Source organism: Caenorhabditis briggsae, assembly GCF_000004555.2.
Source record: "Caenorhabditis briggsae complete genome, chrII, whole genome shotgun sequence".
NCBI lineage: Eukaryota > Metazoa > Nematoda > Chromadorea > Rhabditida > Rhabditidae > Caenorhabditis > Caenorhabditis briggsae.
The window spans coordinates 10,915,757-10,938,673 of record NC_013486.2 but is presented as its reverse complement, the minus strand read 5'-3'; the positions used below and the strand labels follow the sequence as shown (position 1 = coordinate 10,938,673).

Below are 22,917 nucleotides of genomic sequence, written 5' to 3'. Positions count from 1 at the left end.
AATTATCTCGATTCCTGTTAAAGATATAAACAAGTTGTCAACTAGTGAATTGTTTATCGTAATATCAGAAGTGTTTTGTCAGTTGACACATTTTTGATATCTTGCATAGGAATTGAGATAAAAAAGCTCAAAATGAACAATGTGGGTGCCGTTCTAGTAAAGACTTTTTTGAATGTTCAAATGATTAAAAACAACTTACACTGTGGGCCACGTTTAGCCCCTCTATTAGACGACGGAACGATGCAATTTTTGCGAATCGAAAAAAATTCTGAAGTTACTTTTTTCGGTGACTTGATGGCAATCGGTCAAAACTTATTATGGGCAGCGCATGATTTTTGATTTGGTAAGTATGACAATTTAATCGGCTATTTTAGAACGGAAGTATTAGGGTCAATGAGAAGAACAGAAACAGAAGATAAGAATTTTATTTAAAACTAAAAACACTAAAAACAATAAGATGGAAATTCTTCCTATAAAATAAAGAGGCAACCGGTAAATGTTTCACCAAGAGAGGTGCTGTGAATATCGAGAGATTCTCGAACAATAATTTTTTCGAAGCCATAGGATGTCACAAACTTCGAAACGAGCCAGGGACTGGGAGGGACGGAGAGATTACTTTGCCCCAACGTCCCTGCTCTCATCCACAAATCTCTTTGGTGCCCACGATCTACTTACTGTGCCCTTATCCGTCCAACTTCAGAAAGAACAGAATCAGAAGACAAATGTTTTATTCAAAAATAATAACATGAAAAGTGAAATTCTTCCTATTAAAAAACCGGTACATGTTTGACCAAGAGAGGTGTTGCGAACATCGAGTTATTCCCGAACAACAGTAAAATTGATCATAGAACTTCTTTGTCGAAATCTTCCAGAGATGGATTGTAGAATGAATCTCTAACTAGCCAGTGAGGATTTGTCAATTGGGTTATAGCTTTCCCTTTGAATAATTCGACACTTGGCATCTCCGAATAACTTTTCGCACTGAATTTGTCCGCATCCGGACTCAAACTTCTCTTTCGAATCGACTGAAATTAGAACTTCAAAAACTCAATACCTCAGTATCTCTTTGTTACCTTGAACATACACATGAATCCAGCTGGTTGGTATTCGAGATACAACTTATGAGCAACCAACTCCGGCCTAGTCATAATTTCCTCAATATCCCCAACACCGAAGACACATGAGAAATCTTTGACTTTTCCTGAAAAAAGGGACAGAAAGTGAAAACAAAAGGGAGACTTTGGAATCTCAGGAACGAATCTCTCCGAAAAAAAGACGAGATCCATTTCGAGATAAAGCATTTCATTTGGACACTAACCGAAGCATTCTTTCTGCCATCCCCATACTTGATACCTGCCAATGTAAGAGGTACCAATCGAGTCTACAGTATTTTCGTAGGGTGGGCGGAGCTTGAAATTTTTTCGAAGCCATAGAATGTCACGAACTCGAAATGAACCAGGGACGGGGAGCACTGGAAATAATTATTGGTTCCTTTCCATGTGTTTTTATATGACGAAGACTACTGTAACGACTTATATTGTAAACCATAATTTCAGGTTTGGTGAAAAATAAGAAAAAAGAAAAATAATGGACACCTACGAGCTGGGGACCCGAGAACAGTTGACCAGAATGATTCATCTGGAATCCACGTCTTGGAGAGATACTTGAGCAATTTCTGCACTCTGGGACTGATGATTAGAAAATCAGCAGCTTCCCGAGGCACAACAACAGACATACTAGATTTGTAAATTGGCATCGGCGGAAGCACACCCTGCAAAAGTCTCAAAATTTTTAGTATTTCCTATTCAGTCATACCTCCATATTCTTGTATCGATCCACTTCAAAAGTACTGACATCTGTGTTGATGGATCCATTCATTGCCTTGAATATCCTAACCATTTCCAGATTTGTTCGAATAGGGAGATCCGTTCCAGACAGGTATTGGTAGTACTTCCAGTTGTGTTTCGCTTCTGCTAACCAATTGAAACATGTATAGACGTTACTCAAAATTCCGAATGATCCCCAATCAGATGGTTCTCCTATCTGAAAATAGTTGTTTGTGATTGGAACGTCTTTAAACTGAAAGGAACTAACAAAAACTTTCATATTCGGAAAACATTCAGGTAGAGCTTGAATAACTGCTTTGTACTGATCTGGACTCTGATTATCAACAGTGATACAGAAAAGGTGTTGAGGTTGGTAGAAGAGGGAGAGCTGCATCATCACCTTAAATAGATCAAATAAGAAAATGAACACAGTTTTTTGTATTTTTTTTGCATCAAAATGCTCCCAAAGTTATGAATTTTCATAATATTAATTTGAAAAAATTCATTTTGAACTCCCCGAAAAACGCTGTCGAAAATGCTCGGTTCTCGTCTAAGAGGGCCGCGGGAATCCTAGCCCAAGGCCACTGTGTGCGCTGCTTTTTCATGCTATTTTTCAGAATAACCGTAAAAACTCTAATTTAATACCATGGCGTTCTATTTTTCAATGTATAGCTAGGAGAACGTTCTATTAGAGGGTGGCATTCAATTAGAGGGTGGCATTCTATTATTCGATACCAAAAAAGTTTCGCGAAGCTTCTGATGGTGCCCAAAATACTTTGAGAAAAAGCGGAATGTGGGGGAATAATCAGGAAAAAATTCAAAAAACCATCTACTTGCGTACTGCAAAATGTTGCAACCCTCTCTAAAAAGCAAAAAATTAGTAATTTGGTGAATCGTAATTTATTTTTTTGAGGTAGCATTCTATTAGTGGTGGCATTCAATTGGAGAGTGACGTTATATTTTTCAATGCATAGCTGGGGGAACGTTCTATTAGAGGGTGGCGTTCAATTAGGAGGAGCTATATATTAGAGTGTTTACGGTATTCGCTTTTTTCTGTTGTTTTGACTGCATTATTAGTAAACTTTGATCTGTTGAAATGAAAAAAAAACGATGAAGAGAACAAAAAAGTGTCTCTGACCGCACAAATGGCTGAAAAAATCCATGAATACAAATTGTATGAAAATTGAGAGCGCTTGAATTTTTGACTGCGTTTTCAGGGAGATTCATTTTTCCTGAATTTTTTCAAAAAATATTATGAAAATACATGTCTTTCAGAACATTTTAATGCAAAAAAAAACCAAAAATGTTGGCCGGATCTCTCTCTAAATTAAAAATTACCTGAACAATAGTCTTGTAAACCACTAATCCATAAGCTAATGGGTATTTTTCCTCTTCTATGGACATTGGTTCTCGAGAGAAAGTGAAATACTTTTCGATAACTGTACATCTGAAAATAATAATTTTCTTAAATTAAATTAAATTAAATTAAATTTATTTATTTCAACGAAGGGGAGAAAACCACTAACATGTGAAATGTCTATGAATCTAGGAGATATAACATTTGTAATAAATGGGAGATGGAGGAAAAACCGAGTTAGTAATTAGTTGAATTCAAGACAAGAATTTAACAATTATTTCTATTTTAAAAAATTATTTTCTAACTTACATATTCTTGCTGTAAATATTTCGTTTTCCACCCAATTATAATGCCAATCCCACTGCTTTGCTTTTGAAATTAATCGTGGATTTTCAGTGCCATTTATTACAGAATCACATTCTAATGGAATTTCTTCCAACTTCCGTTTTTCTCTGTAAAGAATCGTCTAACCAGTATTTTCTTAAACAATTTTGACTTACGGAATAGAGGCATAGTCCACAAAAATGAGCCGCAACACGATATAAATCCCAAAACATGAATACAAAACTTTTCGTTGGATTTTCAGTTGTTTCACATCCATACAAAACGGTTGACAGGGCTTCTGGAGAAGAAACACGGAACACTAGCCGTCTTCTTCTCCTTCTTTTTCTCTCTTTCACGTTCTTATCTACCGTTTCGCATCTCTCAAGAAACAAGCTTTCTGTGATGATGTTCTTGTAAGTGCAAGCAAGGAGAAATACTATCCCCAGGAAAGCTGAAGTTTTCGGATGTGATCTTCTTGTGTTTCTTTTTGAACTGTTATCGACTGAATTCTGATTTGTCGTTGTTTTTTAAGATTCCAAAGAGAGAAGAGAATGAGAGGAGCTAGAGATACGCAAGCATACGGAGGAGCCTAAACATCCTAATTTTAAACGTGTTCAAAACAAGTTAAGATTTCCATTCGGTTGGGAAATTTAGCCGACATACCGACCGCCGACCGAATTTGTGCATTTGTGAGTCAAAAGTACAGAAAGTGTTTGCGGTCCTTTTGACGTCCAAATTCGCGAATTCGGTCGTCGGTGTCCGATTTTTGATCGACCAAAATGGAAGCCTTAAAAAGCTTACATAGACCCAAACAATGACATTGATATAGATCAAAGTTGGAATGTTTTTCTGATTTTTTCTCATAAAAAGAACGCCTCCAGAATACAAGAACATTGCTAGAAACTGAGCAATGGATAGATAGCAAATTGTTTGTGTTGTCTTCAAAGTTTCAGAATTCAAATATCTTTGTTGAACATCAAATCGACATCTGAAAAATGAATAGAGTTTGTTGTTTGTTTTTGCCTTTTCCTGCTCAAGATTGTGCTCAATTACGGGAGACTAATCAAACTGGAAAAATCTAAATATAGAAATTGTTTGCCCTCCTTGCTTACTTGCTCTCCACAGATCGATTTCTGAGAATGATCAATGCATTTATGATAATATGTGCAACTGTTAAATATGAACAATATTCCAAGTAAGTGTTTGCACGAGAACTTATATTAGCTGACCATTGGGAGCAAAACATTTGATAATCGTCCAAAACGATATCCGAACGGATCCATGAATAGGAGAGAAATGATGGGATCAGCTGAAAATTGAATTTTATTTTGGTCCCCAACTTCCAGGAAAAATTATTTTTTGGACTTCCGCGTTCATAGCTAAAACTACAAACTACAGCATTACAAATCATCTAGAGTTATGCATCACTGCACCAGTGCCTGATGTTTGCAAAAAATCAAAAAATTCAAAAACCTACCACCATGAAAAGAAGAACCACTCCCGGAAGAGCTCTCATTCTGGAATAACAAACGGGAAATATAGTAGCCAATAGCCTGAAAATCTAATGATTCATCATCCAAATTTCCCAATTTTCTCACGAACCGATCAACGCTCAATGCGGATTGAATCAACATATTTCCAGAAATTCCCATGGCCAGAACTGTGGTCGTTGGGATACATTCCAGCGTGCTGGCTAACGGATAACATGATGTATTTGTATGAAATAAATTCATTTTGAATACTTTGAACTGAAATTTTAAAGTTAATTTAATACCCAAACTTTCAGCTTTGAGCCTATTTATCCTGGTTCCTGTAAAAGATATCAAAAAATGGTTGACTAACAAACTATTTTTGATAACATGATGAACATTTTTTAGTTCATCATCTTTTGATATTTACCGCAGGAACCATAAATTGGCTTGAAGCTGAATGTTCGAGTGTCAGAATGTTTACCGTAATCATTCTTCGAAAACTCACCGGCGAACTAAAATATGCAAGTTCATGAGCATTGGCAAAAAATAAAGCGCCTATTAAAAGAACTTTAGTAGAATCTGGAATCGTTGTTTTCTTGCAAAGTTGCACAATAGCTAATAGGGATCCGATGATAGTTGCTAAGAATAAAACTGTTTGAACACAAGCATAAATAATTTGAACTGGATGCGTGAAGAGTTGAGCTTGGACTTCTGATGCACACGACATCTGAAAATGATGAAAATATGAAAGAGTTGTTGGTATAGGGATTATGTAAATACATATGACTAAATGATGAAAACGTGGTTTGGATGTAAGAGAGGCGGTTCCGGTTTTTGAAAAAGTTAAAAACCAAAAAATTACGAAATTGGTGAAGCGAGAAATGAGATCGTAGAACTTTTTGAGGAGGATACAAAACATGATAATGTCTGAGTGAGAGTTCCGAAGGCAGACTCTTTATCGGCCAACTCGGAAGCCCGGTGGGAAACGACCACCTTAAAAAAACGGCCACCAGAAAAAAATTGACCTTGATTGGATAGACTTAAAATAATTACCACCAATGAAAATATTTTTATGAAAATACGAAAAAACAAAACATGAATGTGCAACTTCAGATTTCTGATTTTCTCTAGACAATGCGTCATGAAACTTTGAAGCTCTGTTATGTTCCAGACTGAAAATATGGCAAAAAGTCAGCCAAAAATATGTTTATACCTCCTTCCTCTCACTAATCGAAATTTCTTATTTCCTTTCTACCTCACAAATACTTCTGACGATGCTAAATGGAGTTTCCGGGAAAATTAATCAATTTACGAAGGCAGAAAGTGGGACAAGAATTCTGAAAAAAAAAACATTCGAGTTTGGTTTCTAATTGTGAGGTTAAGAGGAAAGAGAGTTTTTTTTTCAAAAGTGATATCAATAATAATAATAGAGCGCAGACATCAGTGCTGTAATGTTGAAAATGCCGAAGCTTTTCGAAATTCTCATGAAATTTATAATAGTTGGTTTGGTTGGTATGTGAACCTGGCATTTATGAAACTAGCCGGAACCTGATTTTCTGAATGAGCGCTTAAAAGATCTATGGCATAGTCAAATTAGGGCAGCTTTTTTTCTGGCTGAAATCTATCTTACTCAGTTTCTCTGGTTTTACAAAAATCCTATTTCCTAATTCTCAGATCATTTGGAAAACTAAATTTAGTGATTTATGGTGTTCTAAAAAAAATTGAATTGAGCCCTTCTTATAATTCTAATTGAAATCTACTTTCTATGGAAAATTTTCAAGCAATATGGTACAAAATTCGTTAAAAAAGAAGGGTTTATAATCGAGAAAAACATTAGACTTACCTCGTTTTGCAATCCTGGCATTGAATTTCCCAGCTCCATTATTTTATTCCTGAAATTAAACTGTTTAGTTTCTTGAAACAAATCTGCAAATGAAACATCTCAAAAATTGAAACATAGACAGCTGATTTGTTGAAATCAGCATCTTTTTTTTCGTCTGTGAATCAAACATTCAATTGCATCACAAAGGAAAAGAAACTTTGACGAATACTTTGGATTCATAGAATACAAGAAAAATCAGTAGAACAGTTAATGAAAAATCGTTCTGGTTCAGTGAAGATGATCCCTGTGGTATTTCATAATTTATAGTTGGCGGGGGAGGTTTGTTTTTTTGGTTCCCATGTTTTTTGACTTCTCGAACATTTGAAACTAAATAAACTCTTGAATTCTTTGGCAACAGATTGGGAGTAATGACCGAAATCCAAAGGACTGACCCACAAAAGTTCAGAAGTAGGATTCAAGTATCACTCCCACCTACTCTAGTGAATCATTGTTCGGAGACAAAAAAGCAATCAACGATTGTCCCACAAGTATGCCTGAATCAGGGCTGTGCAAATTGCAGCTGCGGTCGACCGCGGGCGGCCGTGACTCAGGTCGTGGGTAGGTTGACGTGGACAATCAGTCCGAACATTCGAAAATACGCTCAGTAAAAACTTCAAAATTTCTGTAACCGAATCATAGATATGAACGTGTTTTACCACTTCTCATCCAATATTTTTTTTTCAAAGTTTTTCGATGAAATCTCAAACCACAAGCGAGATTCCATCAGACTCATTACGAGTTTATCTCTTCTACTCGAAGAAGAACATTGGATTGTGATTTGAAAAAACCGTGAGTTTCTGATCGCTCTATCAAATTTCAACTCTTCATTTTCCAGCTGAAAATGACACACTTGAACTACGAGACGCGTATGCCACTTGGACAAGCAGTCATTGATCAATTCCTCGGACTCCGTCCTCATCCAACCAAAATCCAAGCAACTTATGTTTGGATCGATGGAACTGGAGAGAATCTTCGATCCAAAACTAGAACTTTCGATCGTCTTCCAAAGAAAATTGAAGATTATCCCATCTGGAACTACGATGGGTCCTCTACTGGACAAGCCAAAGGACGGGATTCCGATCGATACTTGCGTCCAGTTGCAGCGTATCCTGATCCATTTTTGGGTGGTGCTAACAAATTGGTCATGTGTGACACGTTGGATCATGAAATGCAGCCAACAGGTATATTAAGTTAACATAAACCTGCTAAAGGAGGGCCCCATACTGTCAAGTTTGAGCTCAACTATCTCAATTCCTATAAAATATATCAAACATATGTCAACTGACAAACCACTTCTGATGTTATGATAAACAGTTTATCAGTTGACTACTTATAAATATCTTCTACAGGAACTGAGAAAAACTGCCTTGAAGTTTAAACTTGAGGGGCCCTTCTATTATAGGTTTTACAGTCTATTGCTCATAGCTGCAGATCTATTTTATAGCTACCAATCATCGTCAAGCCTGTGCTGAAATCATGAATGAGATCCGTGACACCCGTCCATGGTTCGGAATGGAACAGGAATATTTGATTGTGGATCGAGATGAGCATCCACTCGGATGGCCGAAACATGGATTCCCGGCTCCTCAAGGAAAGTATTACTGTAGTGTTGGAGCCGATCGAGCATTCGGAAGAGAAGTTGTTGAGACACATTACCGTGCTTGTCTTCATGCTGGGCTCAACATCTTCGGAACAAATGCAGAAGTCACTCCCGGACAATGGGAATTCCAGATTGGAACTTGTGAGGGAATCGATATGGGAGATCAATTGTGGATGTCCAGATACATTCTGCATAGGTAATCAAACACTTTAAAATTGGAAATCAAAAAAAAACATTCAGAGTTGCTGAACAATTCGGAGTATGTGTATCGTTAGATCCTAAACCAAAAGTCACAATGGGAGACTGGAATGGTGCTGGATGTCACACCAACTTCTCCACTGCTGAAATGCGTGCTCCCGGAGGAATCGCAGCTATCGAAGCAGCTATGGAAGGACTCAAAAGAACACATTTGGAAGCAATGAAAGTTTATGATCCTCACGGTGGAGAAGACAATCTTCGTCGTCTGACAGGACGCCACGAGACAAGTTCAGCTGACAAATTCTCGTGGGGAGTTGCTAATCGTGGATGTTCGATTCGTATTCCAAGACAAGTGGCAGCTGAGAGAAAAGGATATTTGGAGGACCGTCGTCCATCATCTAACTGTGATCCGTATCAAGTGACAGCCATGATTGCTCAGAGCATTCTTCTCTGAGGGACTGACAACAACTGATAGTGACCTCTTATTTATTGTGACCGAAATATTGAATGAAAGATTTTTTGATAAGCATGTTTTAGATGAAAAAAGAAGATAATTTATTTATCCCAAATTTTTTTGATCTTCTGCATATACTGATCGCCTGTTTCTGTCTGTGACCTCAATGCATTTATACTTCGATGCCGTTGATTTCTGATGAAGGTCAGGGTGACCATAATCAACGACGGGATGGCAATGCATGCGTATGGTGTTGTCTGCAAATATTGCAATGAAATTCGTTTTGAGAAATTTGCTTTTTCTTACATAAGTCAGCGCCAATGTTAATCCAGATTGTAGTGGTGTCATATCAGGCTGAAGTGTGAGATAAAGCTTCGTGAAAATTGTATACAAAAAGCAAGACAGAAATTGAGACATGGAGAGAAAGAAGATTGCTTGTGTTGATTTAAGAGCCACTCTGGATTGAAATCTTTGATTTACATCGAACGATTGACTGAAATTCATAGTTTCATCATTTGCCCCTTTGAAAAACAGACCTTTGGTCATGTGTAGACACCAACCTCTGCCGCCGATCTTGCACTACATTAATGTAAAGAATAATTACATTAATGACCATATGTGCCAGTGACATGTACAGAGCAATTTCCAGAAACTTCTGAAATCTTCCAACGGATTTTGGAGGAAATTGTCCACAGGTTGGAACATAATCAGTCAGTGGATCATTCCAGAAAATGAATTGAACATTTGTGAAGTTGCATCCAATCTGGAATATTATATTTTCAGAGTTCATAGGCAAATTTCCGAACCATGAAAGATGAGAGAATCACTCCTGGCCAATACTTGAGTTTAGGCCACAGATTGGTAAACACAGTGGTCAAAATTCGGTCAATTGTCATTGCAGATTGTATGAAAATCATTCCAGTGTTTCCGGCCACAAGACTAAACGTCACGTATTTGCAGTCATATGCTTTGTAGTATAATTTACACGGTTGATCCAGTTTGAACAAGATTTGAAAAATTACTTGCACCTGAAAAATGTATGTTCAAAAAGGTACTGATCAAGAGGAAGTTTTCGGTTGGATGAATTTAATAATTTGTACTCAAAGAATCAAAAAACCAAAACTCACCCGGAGAACGATGTAGGCAGTCTGATGAAGTGAGCAGCAGAGAAGGCCAACTATCAGAAACATTCTTGTGGATGTGTTGATTATAGATTCAGTTAGAAGTTTCCGAATTGCCATTATTATTAGAGTCATCGATGTGAAAGCGATTAGCAGGTTGAAGAAAAGAGCACAAGTGTAGAAATGAGAGTTGTACATTTCCATTTGTTGCGGGGATGCACAAACTGGTGTGTCAGGAGATGACATGATAGATCTGAAATTTGGAATATTATTTGAAAAAAAAAGATAGTGAAAGTAAAAAGCAAATAGAGTAATCCGAAAAATTCAGTTAAAATCGTTAAACAGTTCATGGAATTAGTAGAAACTTATTTGATTCAGCAAACATTTACCGTAAACTCTGTAATAGAAGAGCCTCCATACTGTCAATTTTCAGCTCACTTATCTTAATTGCTATACAAGATATCAAAAATTTGTTAACTGACAAAATACTTTTGGTTTCATGACAAACAATATATCAGTTGACAACTTTTTTTTAATATCTTTCACAGAAATTGAAATATTTGGGTTCAAAGATGACGGTTGGGGTTTTTATTAGAGGCAATATGCTCACAAATTTTGCATGTAGGCAGGAGCCGTCTCAAAGATGAAACTTTACCATAACTATGAATGCATAACTTTTCGTTCTGTTCAACAAAAGTACACTAAAAAAAATAATGACATAATTTTCAAAAATCGAGAAATCATATAGTTCCAGTTGTCTACCCATGACAAAAAATCTGATCATTTGATTTTGATAAATTCCTAGAATTCATAATGAAGTGGCCAGTCCACTTGGGACCAGTGAAAATAATAAGAAAGGATTAATATCCGACTTGATCACACGGATTCAGAAGATGAATCAGTTTTTCTATTTCGAAAATAGAAGTGACTAGATCGCATGTGAGGACTAATTGCATATTTTTCATTGTTCAGGAACTCGAAAAAAAAGATTTGGGTTCTAAAAAATTGGCAGCACAGGAAGAATGTTACGGTTGAGTTTGATGGTCTGTTTGATGTGCGCATAAACATTTTCATTCATGAAAAAATGACATATATTATTTACTTGATGTGGTTTTCAGTCTGTGGGCGAAAAGATCAAAGTTGAGGGAAATGTAGAAAATGTCATTTCGGCGAATAATGAGATTTCGACTGAAAATAGATTTTGAATCAGGCAGGAGAAGGCAACCAAAGTAGACATATACTTTAAACAAATTGAATGCCGAAAAAAAAAACCAGGGATGTCCGCATTGATTTCTTCGAAAAAAAAATGAATAAAATAATTTTCTCAGAAACCCGGAAAAATAAAATTTCACGGAATCCGGAATACGGAACCGCGCTTCAGGCGCTTTGAACAGCTGACTGATGCGCTTTTGGCGCGAATCAACCCATTTTAAAACTATCATACTATACCAACACAAGAACCGCCAATCGCTTTTAAAAATTCAAACCAAAAATCTCTCAACAGCAAACGTATTTCGTTAAATTCCAATTTAGGAACGATAATAATGCAAGTCTCACAAAGTGTATACCCTTTTTCTAATCACCAAACATCAGTGAAACTCTAAAAAAGCTTCCGAAATATTGAGATCTCCACAATTGAGTGTGCGTATGATCTCTATTTTAGCTCCTTCTAACAACAGGTTACACCACGTCTAGTCACAAAAAATTACCCCCGTATTGGAATATAAAACCGGAAACAAGAGAAATCCGAGAACATGGAGTGAGAATCTTTTTTTAAAAACATATAGAATAAAAACTGGTCGAACAAAACAACGGTGAGTTTTTTTTTCTGATCGTGGAGCACAGAGCAGAAGATGTTGGAAGTAATGACATTTCGGTCTGAAAAAATGAATTAGCTCTCCATAGAAGTATTTGTCTGTGAACCTTCAAAAATTAGTTCAGAAAACAGAATTCTGGATAGCACGCGAAAGGAGCAAAAGCATGAAATTTCGGAGGACTTGATAATTAGTTTAGTTAGTACAATTGCGCTGTGCAATTCGAGATGCACAAAAAAAGAAATTTTCTAGGGAGGCGTTTCGAAGCACATGACCCTGATTAATTTTGGGATTCTCCTCCTCTAGATTCACTTTTAGGAGCAAATAGACTCAAAGAGCAACCAGAGATACAAAGCTGCCGTCTATTTTGGAAATTGAGAATTTCTCGGGAAGGATGGATGAGCATTGGGCGTATCATTAGGCAAGAATTTTAAGGGAAAAAATTAGAACATACTAGATATATTGTTTTGTTTGTGGGGAGGAAACCGAACATATGACGTTTCGGTAGAATGAATTTTGAAAGATCTGACTTGAAAAGAAATTTTGGAGAGAGAAGAAGACGAAATCCTTCTCATGGAATAGAGAAGTTGATTAGCATTCTCATGGGGATTCTAATTTTTTGGGATACAGCATTGCAATATTCAGCATCGGTGAGTAATAGGCAAGTGATTTTTAAAGGTGTTTAATTATAGTTTGATTGTAAAAATGTCAAAAACAAAAACATGGTATTTTCAGCTGTATGTTCTCGGAAAGCTATGTGGTGTGGGCGTCATAAGCCCATCCAAAATACTACGTTTTAAGCAAGTCTTTTGTAGGATTATTGTAGAAAACAGAGATGTCAGGAAGTGATATTTTTGAACTCGGAAGTGGGATTTCGGAAGTAACATTTCTTTTTCGGAAGTCGAGAGTCAAAAATACAGGAGCGAATTTAGTTTTTCAAAATTAGGAATTGAGAAGTCGGGTGAACAAAACGGCCAGAAGTAGGAAGTCGGAAGTCGGAATCTGGAATCTAGAATTTGGACGTCTCAAGTGTACAGAAAAATTCTAAAAAGGACGTATCGCACTTTATTTTTACGGCGTTAGTAGCGGAAGCGGTTGAGTATTCGGATTATGTGTATACATTTTCTCCGGAATACAGAATCCATAAATAATAAATTTAACGGAATCCGAAATCTGGATTCCGGAATTTATAAAAAACACGAAATCCGGAATCCAGACATCACTGAAAAAAAAACATCCAAACATCTGAAACCATCAATTTTTTAAAAAAAGATGTTCTGATGACGTGAGAATAAATTTGAAAAAAGAACATCCCGAGACATGTGAAAGCTACAAAATGATTAATTGGCGCTTGTGGCTCGAGGAGTCACCCGGTGCTGAATTGTGAAACAATGACAGCAAAGGATTGGGAAGCAGGAATTTTGTGGAAACTTTTCTGAGAAAATTTAAGCATTAAAGTAAAACCTGTAATAGAAGGGCTCCCCTGTAATAGAAGGGGTGTAATAGAAGGGATCCAGTTTGAGCTTAATTATCTCAATTCTTATGCAAAATATTAAAACTGTGTCAATTGACAGAACACTTCTGATATTATGATAAACAATCAGTTGACAATTTTCTGTTATCTTTGACAGAAACCGAAAATTAGCTCAAAGTCAAAATTGAGATGGCCCTTCTATAATCTTACAGCATTTACGGTATCCTACATGAATCTCACAAATTATTACGACATAAAATTTATCAAACCTAATATTTTTATTTTGTAAAAGTATGTAAGGTAGATCAAAATTCCCAGACTTCGAAAATGAACTCAACAAAATCAATGTCAACAACTTTCTAAAAGTATTTTTTTGCATTCATATTTAGTTGTTTTTTCTCGTTATTTCTATCTGAAACGAATTAGCTCGTTCGTGCATATATGCAAACTATAGTTCTCGAAAATTTCAGTAAATTCAATGAACCAACTAATAAGACACTTCCAACAAAAGAATTTCGAACTTTGGCAAGCTAGAATGCAGAATGAAACGGATATGGCAGTTCAAGGAATCATTCGCGAAGATCCAGATCTTAATAGAAACTATCCGGTTCGCTTCCAACCTAATTTTCAGTCCTCCGAGAGATATCAAATCGTTCAAAACCTTACACCAATAAAAATTCAGAAGCCTATCCAGATTCAGAAGAAACATATAGAGAATCAAGAAAGAACGAAAAATTATTCTGATTTGAGAGCCAAAGCACTGTTGTTTCGAGTAAATGCACATGAGAACTGGTTATTCTTTGAAGAGAGAAGAATCAGACAAGAAGAACGAAGAGCTTTACTCAGAAGACAAGAAAATCAAAGGAATGAATTCGTAAGAAATGGAAACAAAGAAACTGACGAATCGGAATGGCAAGCTTATTGTCGGAAGATGCGAAACGACTTGAGAAATGAACAGGTATTACTCTGAACTGGAGCTATGAGAGAGAAAATCTAGTGGCCGTGGCCGAAGGTCCTAAAAGGATAACTACAGTAACCGGCGTTTCTCGTCCACAGCTCCAATCATTTATTTACCGGGATAATAGAACGTTCTGTGTTTTTTACAAAAGGTCGACGTAAATTGAAATCTTTCAGAAGCCGGAAAAACAAGAGGTTAATCATATCAAGACTTGTCGCCAGCGCGGAGCAAGATATCAAAAGAAGCTGGAGAACCACGAAAAAAGGAGAATGGAATCATTGAAAAATATGGATATCCGTCCAGTTGTTTATCGCTCAACAAGTATATGAATTCGTCACGTCTTCCAGACTCCAGAGAGAAATCTGCATTATACAATGGCGATTCTGGAATCGATTCTAACCTTTCCAGTTCATCGATTGGAACTTTGAACTCGGAAAAAGAAAATCTCCGATTCGAGGATATTATTCTATCAAGTTCTGACGATGAGGACGTCCAGAAACCTTGCATCCCGTTTTCATCAAACTAAATGATAACTTCTACTGAAAACTAATTGATTCACAACTAATTATTGTTTTTAACGCACTCACAAATTATTGAATTATCTTATATTTACTTTCTACCTTAACCAGAGTCCCTTTTACAGTTGATTGTCAAATAAAACTATTGCCTTACTAAAACAACTCTTACCGTATATCCTCTCATAGAAGTCCACCCAAACCGTCAACTTTGAGCTCAATTATATCGATTCTTTATGCAAGATATCAGAAAGTGGTCAACTGATAAAACATTACTGATGTTCTGCTAAACAGTTTATCAGTTGACAACTTTTTTTGTAACTTTGACAGAAACCGAGATAAATTGGATCAAAGTTGACTGTTTGTGTGGGCTTCTACTAGAATACGGTAGTTTTCAAAAAAGGATTCGAATATCAGGAAAGGAAACTTTTAACGAAAAATTGAAACAATTGAATCTTTTGGAATTTTTTATAGTTTCTTCAGATCATTATTCGTCTCATCAATGAAACATTGTTTTCCCACGAACTGTCACTTTCTGTTTATTGGGACACCCGCCTTCACCTAGTGCAATTTTTATTGCACCTGCATCTACCATGTGAAGAAAATAATATCTCCTTTAGTTATGGGAAACAGTATGCATCTCTGACTCACAGAATCATTCTTGTTCTTCTTCCTGTTGTGAATCTGTCTTAATTTTCTCCTTGGCCCTTTCAATTATTATTTTCTTATCCATAATTTATTCTTGTTCTAATAAGCCTATTTCCAGAGTATTAAAAAATGTCAAAAATCTTTTTCTGCATCTTCCCATACTCCAAAAAATCCAAGAGTACCAATGAAGACGACGTCAAGAATACTGGTTTCCTCGATGACAACATGAATTCCTCCGTTTGCGAGATGTCATATCATCACGTTGAGGACGTCTCCAAGAAGAATCTTCAAAAGAAAATTAGAAAGTTAGAAAAAGAAAAGGCTGCGTTGGTTGAGATGATGATTTATCAGCATGAAAATTATAAGACGAATCCGATGGTCCAAGAGAAATTTTATAAGAAGGAAAAGCGTCAGAACTCTAATCACTACACAAAAGTCGGGAAGAGAAATCAGAACAAGTACTATCTGAAACCTGAAGTATATGAAGAGAACACCTATGACTATATTGACTTCCATTGAGCTTATTGTTGTTGCCCTTTTAATTGTACCATCTCTTTTTAACACTTTTCTATCTTTCGAGATTAATAAAACTTCATTATCAGTACATACTTGTTCGCCTTCTTCTCCCACATCTCTTATCAATCGAGTTTTTCAATCAGCTACACAAAGATCATAATCAGAACTTTTGAACCATCGACCCACTATTTAATATGAGGCCAAAGTGCGTTGGTTGTTTTCAAAACAGATGATGTCAGTGATTTTCTCCATCCTAGATAAGACAGAGTCTCCTGGACACAGATTTCCTTTCTGAGTTTTGGTTTTCCTCTTCGCTGTATTGTCGGATATCTTAATCGGAATATCAGAAGTCATAATTTGGTTTCATGCCCTTTTTGTTCCATGGAAACATACTGTCCTACTCTGTTCAACAATAAAACCAAAGTACTTCGAAGATAGAGTGCGTACCTCAATTGAGTGGCGCCATTTCTTCTTGGTTATCTCGAACCGCCCACTTTTCAATCTTATCAGTAAGCGAATTAATCTGTCCTTTTCTTGCTTCTTTTTTTTATAAATACTTCCCATCTCTCTATTCATCTTCTTTCGTTCGTTATCCCGTTGCTGCATCTCCAGATGCATCTCTAAAACAAAATTTCACATGTCTTTTGACCGATTTTTGGTCCTGTTTCTATTCTATTTGTGAGAGGTGTCTATGATAATGTATGTTCCCTTGTCTTCTATATTTCCATATCGAGATAGCAGTCAAAATAAGGAGACCGACGAGACGGAAAAGATTGTGATTTCCGATTTGCCACGACTTTTGTCTCGCCGTGTTTTCCGTTCTCCACCAGTCAGTCCTTCGACTGTTATCCCCATTTCGGATCGTATTTGAGAATTTTTGGTTCACAGAATAAAATATTTTCTATGGTTTTTTTTGTTTAGGCTATTATTTTTCGTAGGAAATTAGTTCAGAAACTTGAAGTGAACCTAAAATTTTTTATTCAAAAAAAAACACTGAAAAACAGTTAGCGACCATCTTCGGTTGCTAGGCCACTCGGTTGTGTAGTCCTCGTGAAGTATGCAAATTATTTTTTTCGCCCGGAAATTCAAAACAAAATTAGTCTTTTTTCGAAGCTAGAGTGTATTCTCCTATCCTCTTTTAAACGTTGTCTACTCATCTTTAAGAGATTGTTTGTTTTCACACCTAACCTTTTTTTATTGCAGAAAATGACTCGAAGTAGTCTTTTCAAGGAGTTGGCTGATATCGCCAAAGAGCGAATCATGATCATCGACGGAGCTATGGGAACGATGATTCAGAGAGAATATATGGAGGAACACGACTTCCGTGGAGAGGTAAGATTTTAAAAATCAGACTTTGAACACATCAAAAAGTGAACATTGTGCGTTGGAGAGCGCATGACCAAAGAGACTGCTTTGAAAAGTTCACAAATTGATGTTGTCGAAAAGTGATAGACGCAGAGTACTTGATCAAAAAAGTTCATGTTCATGTGATTAAAATTATAGTTTCATGTGACGCCTTTTCTGAAAACAGTAGCTAACTTTTCAGATCTTGAAAGACCACGACAAGCCATTGAAAGGAAACAATGATCTTCTCTCAATTACCCGCCCGGATATCATCTATAAAATTCACAAGCTGTATCTTGAAGCAGGAGCGGATTTCATTGAGACAAACACTTTCTCGGGTACCACAATTGCACAGGCAGATTATCATTGCGAGCATCTCGTTCATGAAATCAACTACCAGTCAGCATTAGTTGCTAGGAGAGCATGTGATGATGTCGGAGCCGCTACAGGTGATCTTGAAAATTTCTAAGCATTTCGTTCAATTAATTTTTTCAGGTATACGTCGATATGTATGTGGTGCAATCGGTCCAACGAACAGAACACTATCCATCTCACCGTCAGTCGAGAAGCCAGACTTCCGTAACGTCAGTGAGTATTTTTCTACCATAATATTTTTTGGATCTATTTCACACTAATAAAACCTGATGTTATTTCAGCCTTCCAAGAGCTAGTAAAAGCATACGGAGACCAGGCGAGATCTTTGATTCAAGGAGGTGTTGATGTGCTTCTCGTGGAAACTGTATTCGATTCAGCTAACGCCAAGGCTGCTCTTTTTGCTATTCGCACACTTTTTGAAGATGAAGGCGTTCCAGAAATCCCAGTTTTCCTTTCGGGAACAATTGTCGACATGTCTGGTCGTACTCTTTCTGGGCAAACCGGAGAAGCCTTTCTTGTTTCTACCAAACAAGGAAAGCCAATAGCAGTGGGATTGAATTGTGCTCTAGGAGCTAAAGATATGAGACAGTTTGTCCAGAATATGTCTCTCTGGTCGGATACTCTAATTTTGTGTTACCCAAATGCAGGTTTGTGTGATATTCCTGTAGATTTAGTTTAACTTTTTAAATTTTATAGGACTTCCCAATGCACTCGGAGGATACGATGAAACTCCCGAAGAGATGGCTGAAGTTCTGCGAGAATTTGCTCAAGATGGTCTTGTGAACATCATTGGAGGTTGCTGTGGAACCACACCGGACCATATCAACGCCATGTACAAGGCAGTTCAAGGAATCAGTCCGCGTGTTCCTCCAGCCGATCCACACGCTGGAAAGATGCTGTTATCTGGTCTCGAACCATCGATCGTGGGACCAGAGACGAATTTCGTGAATATCGGTGAACGATGCAATGTAGCCGGATCCCGTCGTTTCTGCAACCTGATTAAAAATGAGAACTACGATACCGCGATCGATGTGGCACGTGTTCAAGTCGACAGTGGAGCTCAAATTCTGGATGTGAACATGGATGATGGTCTTCTTGATGGCCCCTACGCAATGTCGAAATTCCTCCGGCTGATATCTTCTGAACCAGACGTTGCGAAAATTCCAGTATGCATTGATTCTTCAGACTTCGATGTCATCATTGCTGGTCTCGAATCGACGCAAGGAAAATGTGTCGTCAACTCGATTTCATTGAAAGAAGGAGAAGAAAAATTCAAAGAGCGTGCTAGAATCGTTAAAAGATACGGAGCAGCTGTGGTTGTGATGGCGTTTGACGAGGAAGGACAAGCTGCAGAGACAGAGAGAAAGTTTGAGATTTGTGAGAGATCATACAGGATTCTGACAGAGGAAGTTGGATTTAATCCGAACGATATCATTTTCGATGCCAACATTCTCACCATCGCCACAGGAATGGATGAACATGCAAACTATGGAATGTACTTCATTGAAGCCACTCGCATGATTCGCGAGAACCTTCCAGGGGCTCATGTTTCCGGAGGAGTATCTAATATTTCTTTCTCGTTCCGTGGAATGGAAGCCATCCGTGAAGCAATGCACTCTGTTTTCCTTTTCTATGCCATCAAGGCTGGTATGGATATGGGAATCGTGAATGCAGGAGCACTGCCAGTTTATGAAGATATTGACAAACCTTTGCTTCAACTTTTGGAAGATTTGCTATTCAATCGTGATCCAGAAGCGACGGAAAAGCTTCTTGTAGCTGCTCAGGAGATGAAGAAAGACGGGAAGAAGGCTGACACGAAGACTGATGAATGGAGAAATACCTCAGTTGAGGAACGTCTCAAGTTTGCTCTTGTCAAAGGAATCGATCAATTCGTTGTCGCTGATACCGAAGAAGCCAGACAGAACACTGAAAAATATCCAAGACCATTGAATGTAATCGAACGACCATTGATGGATGGAATGGCGGTGGTTGGAGAGCTATTTGGTGCTGGAAAAATGTTCCTTCCTCAAGTTATCAAGTCTGCGAGAGTCATGAAGAAAGCGGTGGCTCATCTTCTTCCATTCATGGACGCTGAGCGACAAGCAAATATTGAGAAGATGGGATTAGATGAAGACGAGAGTCCTTATCAAGGTACTGTGGTAATTGCTACTGTGAAAGGAGATGTGCATGATATTGGAAAGAATATTGTGGCTGTTGTGTTGGGATGCAATAACTTCAAAGTGGTTGATCTTGGTGTGATGACTCCGTGTGAGAACATTATCAAGGCTGCGATCGAAGAGAAAGCTGACTTCATCGGACTCTCCGGACTCATCACTCCATCTCTTGATGAAATGGTTCATGTTGCCAAAGAAATGAATCGTGTTGGCTTGAAAATTCCACTTCTTATCGGAGGAGCAACTACCTCGAAAACTCACACTGCTGTCAAAATTGCTCCAAGATACCCACATCCAGTTGTTCATTGTTTGGATGCTTCTAAGTCCGTTGTCGTGTGCTCTTCGTTGTCTGATATGACTGTTCGTGATGCTTTCTTGCAAGATTTGAATGAGGATTACGAAGATGTAAGAACTAAAATGTGTCTAGTTTCTTATTTAAATCATTTTTTTATTACAGGTTCGTCAAGAACACTACGAATCGTTGAAAGATAGACGATTCGTCGCTCTCGGTAAGACTCGTGAGAAGAAGTTCAACATCGACTGGAACAAGTTTTCCCCCGTCAAACCATCATTCATTGGGCGACGCGAATTTCAAAATTTCGATTTCAAGGAACTGATTCCATACATCGATTGGAAGCCGTTCTTCGATGTCTGGCAATTGAGAGGAAAATATCCGAATCGCAGTTATCCAAAGATCTTCGACGACGCAGATGTTGGGGGTGAAGCTAAACGTGTCTTCGATGTACAGCTTACGATATAGCTTCATTAGTTATCTTTTTGATTTCAGGATGCCCAAACATGGCTTAAGAAGTTGATCGATGAGAAGGTTCTCACTGCTAATGCAGTCGTTTCATTCTTGCCAGCTGCTTCGGAAGGAGATGATATTCATGTCTACGATCCAGAAACTGGAAACAAGTTGGATACTTTCTACGGACTTCGTCAGCAATCAGGACGTGAACATGATCAATCTCATTTCTGTTTGTCCGACTTCATCAGACCATTGAAGATCGGTAAGGTTCGCTTACTTTAACAGAAATTTAAACCTTATATTCACAGGTGTTCCGGATGACTATCTCGGTCTTTTCGCTTGTACAGCTGGACTTGGAGCAGAGGAGTATTGTAAAGTTCTTGAGGAAAATCACGATGATTATGCATCCATCATGGTGAAGGCTCTCGCTGATCGTCTGGCAGAAGCCTATGCTGAGTACCTTCACAAAGAAGTGAGAGTTAATTTGTGGGGATATTCAACGAATGAACAACTCACCGAAACTGATCTTCTATCTATCAAATACGAGGGAATCCGACCAGCATGTGGATATCCTTCCCAACCGGATCACACTGAGAAACGGACTCTCTGGAAGCTTCTGGAAGCGGAAAAGAATGGAATTGTGCTCACTGAACATTTGGCAATGCTTCCAGCTGCTTCAGTATCAGGACTATACTTCGCTAATCCACAGAGTCAGTACTTTGCTGTTGGAAAAATTGACGAAGATCAGGTAGCATTCATATATGTGAGATCGAAAAATGCATATTCTGAATTCAGGTAACCGACTATGCAGCCAGAAAGAATGTACCAAAGGAAGAAGTCGAGCGATGGCTCTCCCCAATTATTGGATACGAATTAGATTGAAAACAATATTTTTCTGCTGAAATTGCCCCTAGAGATTATATTTATGATGATGATACACAACACCTAATACGTATTCAAAAACGTAGCTAATAATAGTAGTAAAAATTAACTTTTTTGTCTATCTTGCTCCTTCCCAACATTTCCCTCCTTTTTCGGTTGTATTACTTTCACTTTGCTCCCGGGATTAGTTTGTGCCTACTATAGCAGTATAATGGTTAATAAATCGGTTTTTTTTGAAAATGTCAAATGACTATAGTCGTGATTTGTTACCCAGAATGTCTAACGACTTTCTAGAAAAAGGGGAGGTGTTTCGAAAAAAAATTGATTGGAAAATTTTTTAAAGCATTGCTCCACCCCTTTCATTTTTTCTTATGTTTTTTCATATATAGGATATACTCTCATAGGAAGTCATCAGCCGACAAGCAGGAAATGGAAAACATTACTGTTTTCTAGCAATATTTTTCTGTCTACCACAAGCGTCCAATTTCCGGGCGTTTTCTCTTACGTTCCATGTCATTTCGAGATGTTCCCCTCCTTCATTATTTTCTCCTTTTGAAGCTCAACGGAAGTTCATTTTCTTCTTTTCTCTGTTATTCTGTTACAAAAAAATCGGAGCAAGTCCTTATTTTCCGGATTTATTTTTTCGATTTTTCTTTTGTTTTCCCAAAAAAAGTCGGAAAATTAATGTTTTTGATAGTGATAAAAACGGAAACTGCACGAAAATCTAGAAAATAAATCTAGAAAATTTGATTTTTTCTTCAATTTTTTCAGCTATTTCCGAAAATTCTTTTTCTATTTGACCTAATTTCTTGTCTGAAATTTGACGGGATAGTGTTTTGACTACTGAAGATTTCTGTAGAAAACTTGTACATATTTTGTAGTTTTGTAAAAATCTGCAATTTGACGTGATTGTGTTTTCAAAAAAAAAATACAAAAGGAAATTTTTTCTACAGTAATCTACACTTCCCTTATCAAAACAACGTTCCATAAAATTTCAGACAAAAAACCGGAAAAATCGGATAAGAATCCTTGAAAACAGCTGAAAAAGCTAAAAAGGTCTAAACATCTAACAAAAATCTACGTTTTTCTCTCGAAAAATCTCTAATTTTTTAGATTACGGTAGTTGTCGTTGTGGGACCTACTGCTTTGCATACCAGCATAATAGCATCAAAATTTGAAAATACTTGTATTTATTAATCACATTAATCCATAATTTATTGAGTAGTTTGATCAGA

General features: G+C 37.3%; 7 protein-coding genes across 7 annotated transcripts; 4 read left to right on the top strand and 3 right to left on the bottom strand.

Annotated features, from left to right (window-relative positions):
- Positions 1-896: 896 nt before the first annotated feature.
- Cbr-gly-1 lies at positions 897-3,272 on the bottom strand (the record flags this gene model as incomplete). Its single annotated transcript, XM_002631440.1, has 7 exons — positions 897-1,025; positions 1,074-1,201; positions 1,319-1,471; positions 1,600-1,771; positions 1,816-2,039; positions 2,091-2,241; positions 3,165-3,272. Coding segments are annotated over 7 exons (1,065 nt in total), but the record flags the coding sequence as incomplete, so codon positions are not given.
- A 677-nt stretch (positions 3,273-3,949) lies between these two features.
- On the bottom strand, positions 3,950-5,706 carry Cbr-sra-12 (the record flags this gene model as incomplete). The annotated part of the gene is made up of 6 exons (XM_002631439.1): positions 3,950-4,096; positions 4,309-4,495; positions 4,620-4,816; positions 4,985-5,024; positions 5,098-5,255; positions 5,485-5,706. Coding segments are annotated over 6 exons (951 nt in total), but the record flags the coding sequence as incomplete, so codon positions are not given.
- A 1,996-nt stretch (positions 5,707-7,702) lies between these two features.
- CBG20640 lies at positions 7,703-9,113 on the top strand (the record flags this gene model as incomplete). The annotated part of the gene is made up of 3 exons (XM_002631438.1): positions 7,703-8,042; positions 8,306-8,657; positions 8,702-9,113. 3 exons carry the CDS (start codon positions 7,703-7,705, stop codon positions 9,111-9,113), a joined length of 1,104 nt encoding a protein of 367 aa, XP_002631484.1.
- Positions 9,114-9,214: 101 nt separating this feature from the next.
- On the bottom strand, positions 9,215-10,480 carry Cbr-sra-11 (the record flags this gene model as incomplete). Its single annotated transcript, XM_002631437.1, has 5 exons — positions 9,215-9,370; positions 9,420-9,606; positions 9,650-9,876; positions 9,920-10,141; positions 10,241-10,480. 5 exons carry the CDS (start codon positions 10,478-10,480, stop codon positions 9,215-9,217), a joined length of 1,032 nt encoding a protein of 343 aa, XP_002631483.1.
- A 3,520-nt stretch (positions 10,481-14,000) lies between these two features.
- Positions 14,001-15,006, top strand: CBG25660 (the record flags this gene model as incomplete). Its single annotated transcript, XM_045242667.1, has 2 exons — positions 14,001-14,480; positions 14,746-15,006. 2 exons carry the CDS (start codon positions 14,001-14,003, stop codon positions 15,004-15,006), a joined length of 741 nt encoding a protein of 246 aa, XP_045100344.1.
- A 766-nt stretch (positions 15,007-15,772) lies between these two features.
- On the top strand, positions 15,773-16,162 carry CBG20637 (the record flags this gene model as incomplete). Its single annotated transcript, XM_002631436.1, has 1 exon — positions 15,773-16,162. One exon carries the CDS (start codon positions 15,773-15,775, stop codon positions 16,160-16,162), a length of 390 nt encoding a protein of 129 aa, XP_002631482.1.
- A 1,203-nt stretch (positions 16,163-17,365) lies between these two features.
- Cbr-metr-1 lies at positions 17,366-21,682 on the top strand (the record flags this gene model as incomplete). Its single annotated transcript, XM_045242666.1, is given in 9 exon segments — positions 17,366-17,491; positions 17,706-17,952; positions 17,999-18,091; positions 18,160-18,525; positions 18,575-20,509; positions 20,520-20,794; positions 20,840-21,062; positions 21,109-21,578; positions 21,596-21,682. 9 exon segments carry the CDS (start codon positions 17,366-17,368, stop codon positions 21,680-21,682), a joined length of 3,822 nt encoding a protein of 1,273 aa, XP_045097098.1.
- Between the last annotated feature and the right edge of the window lie 1,235 nt (positions 21,683-22,917).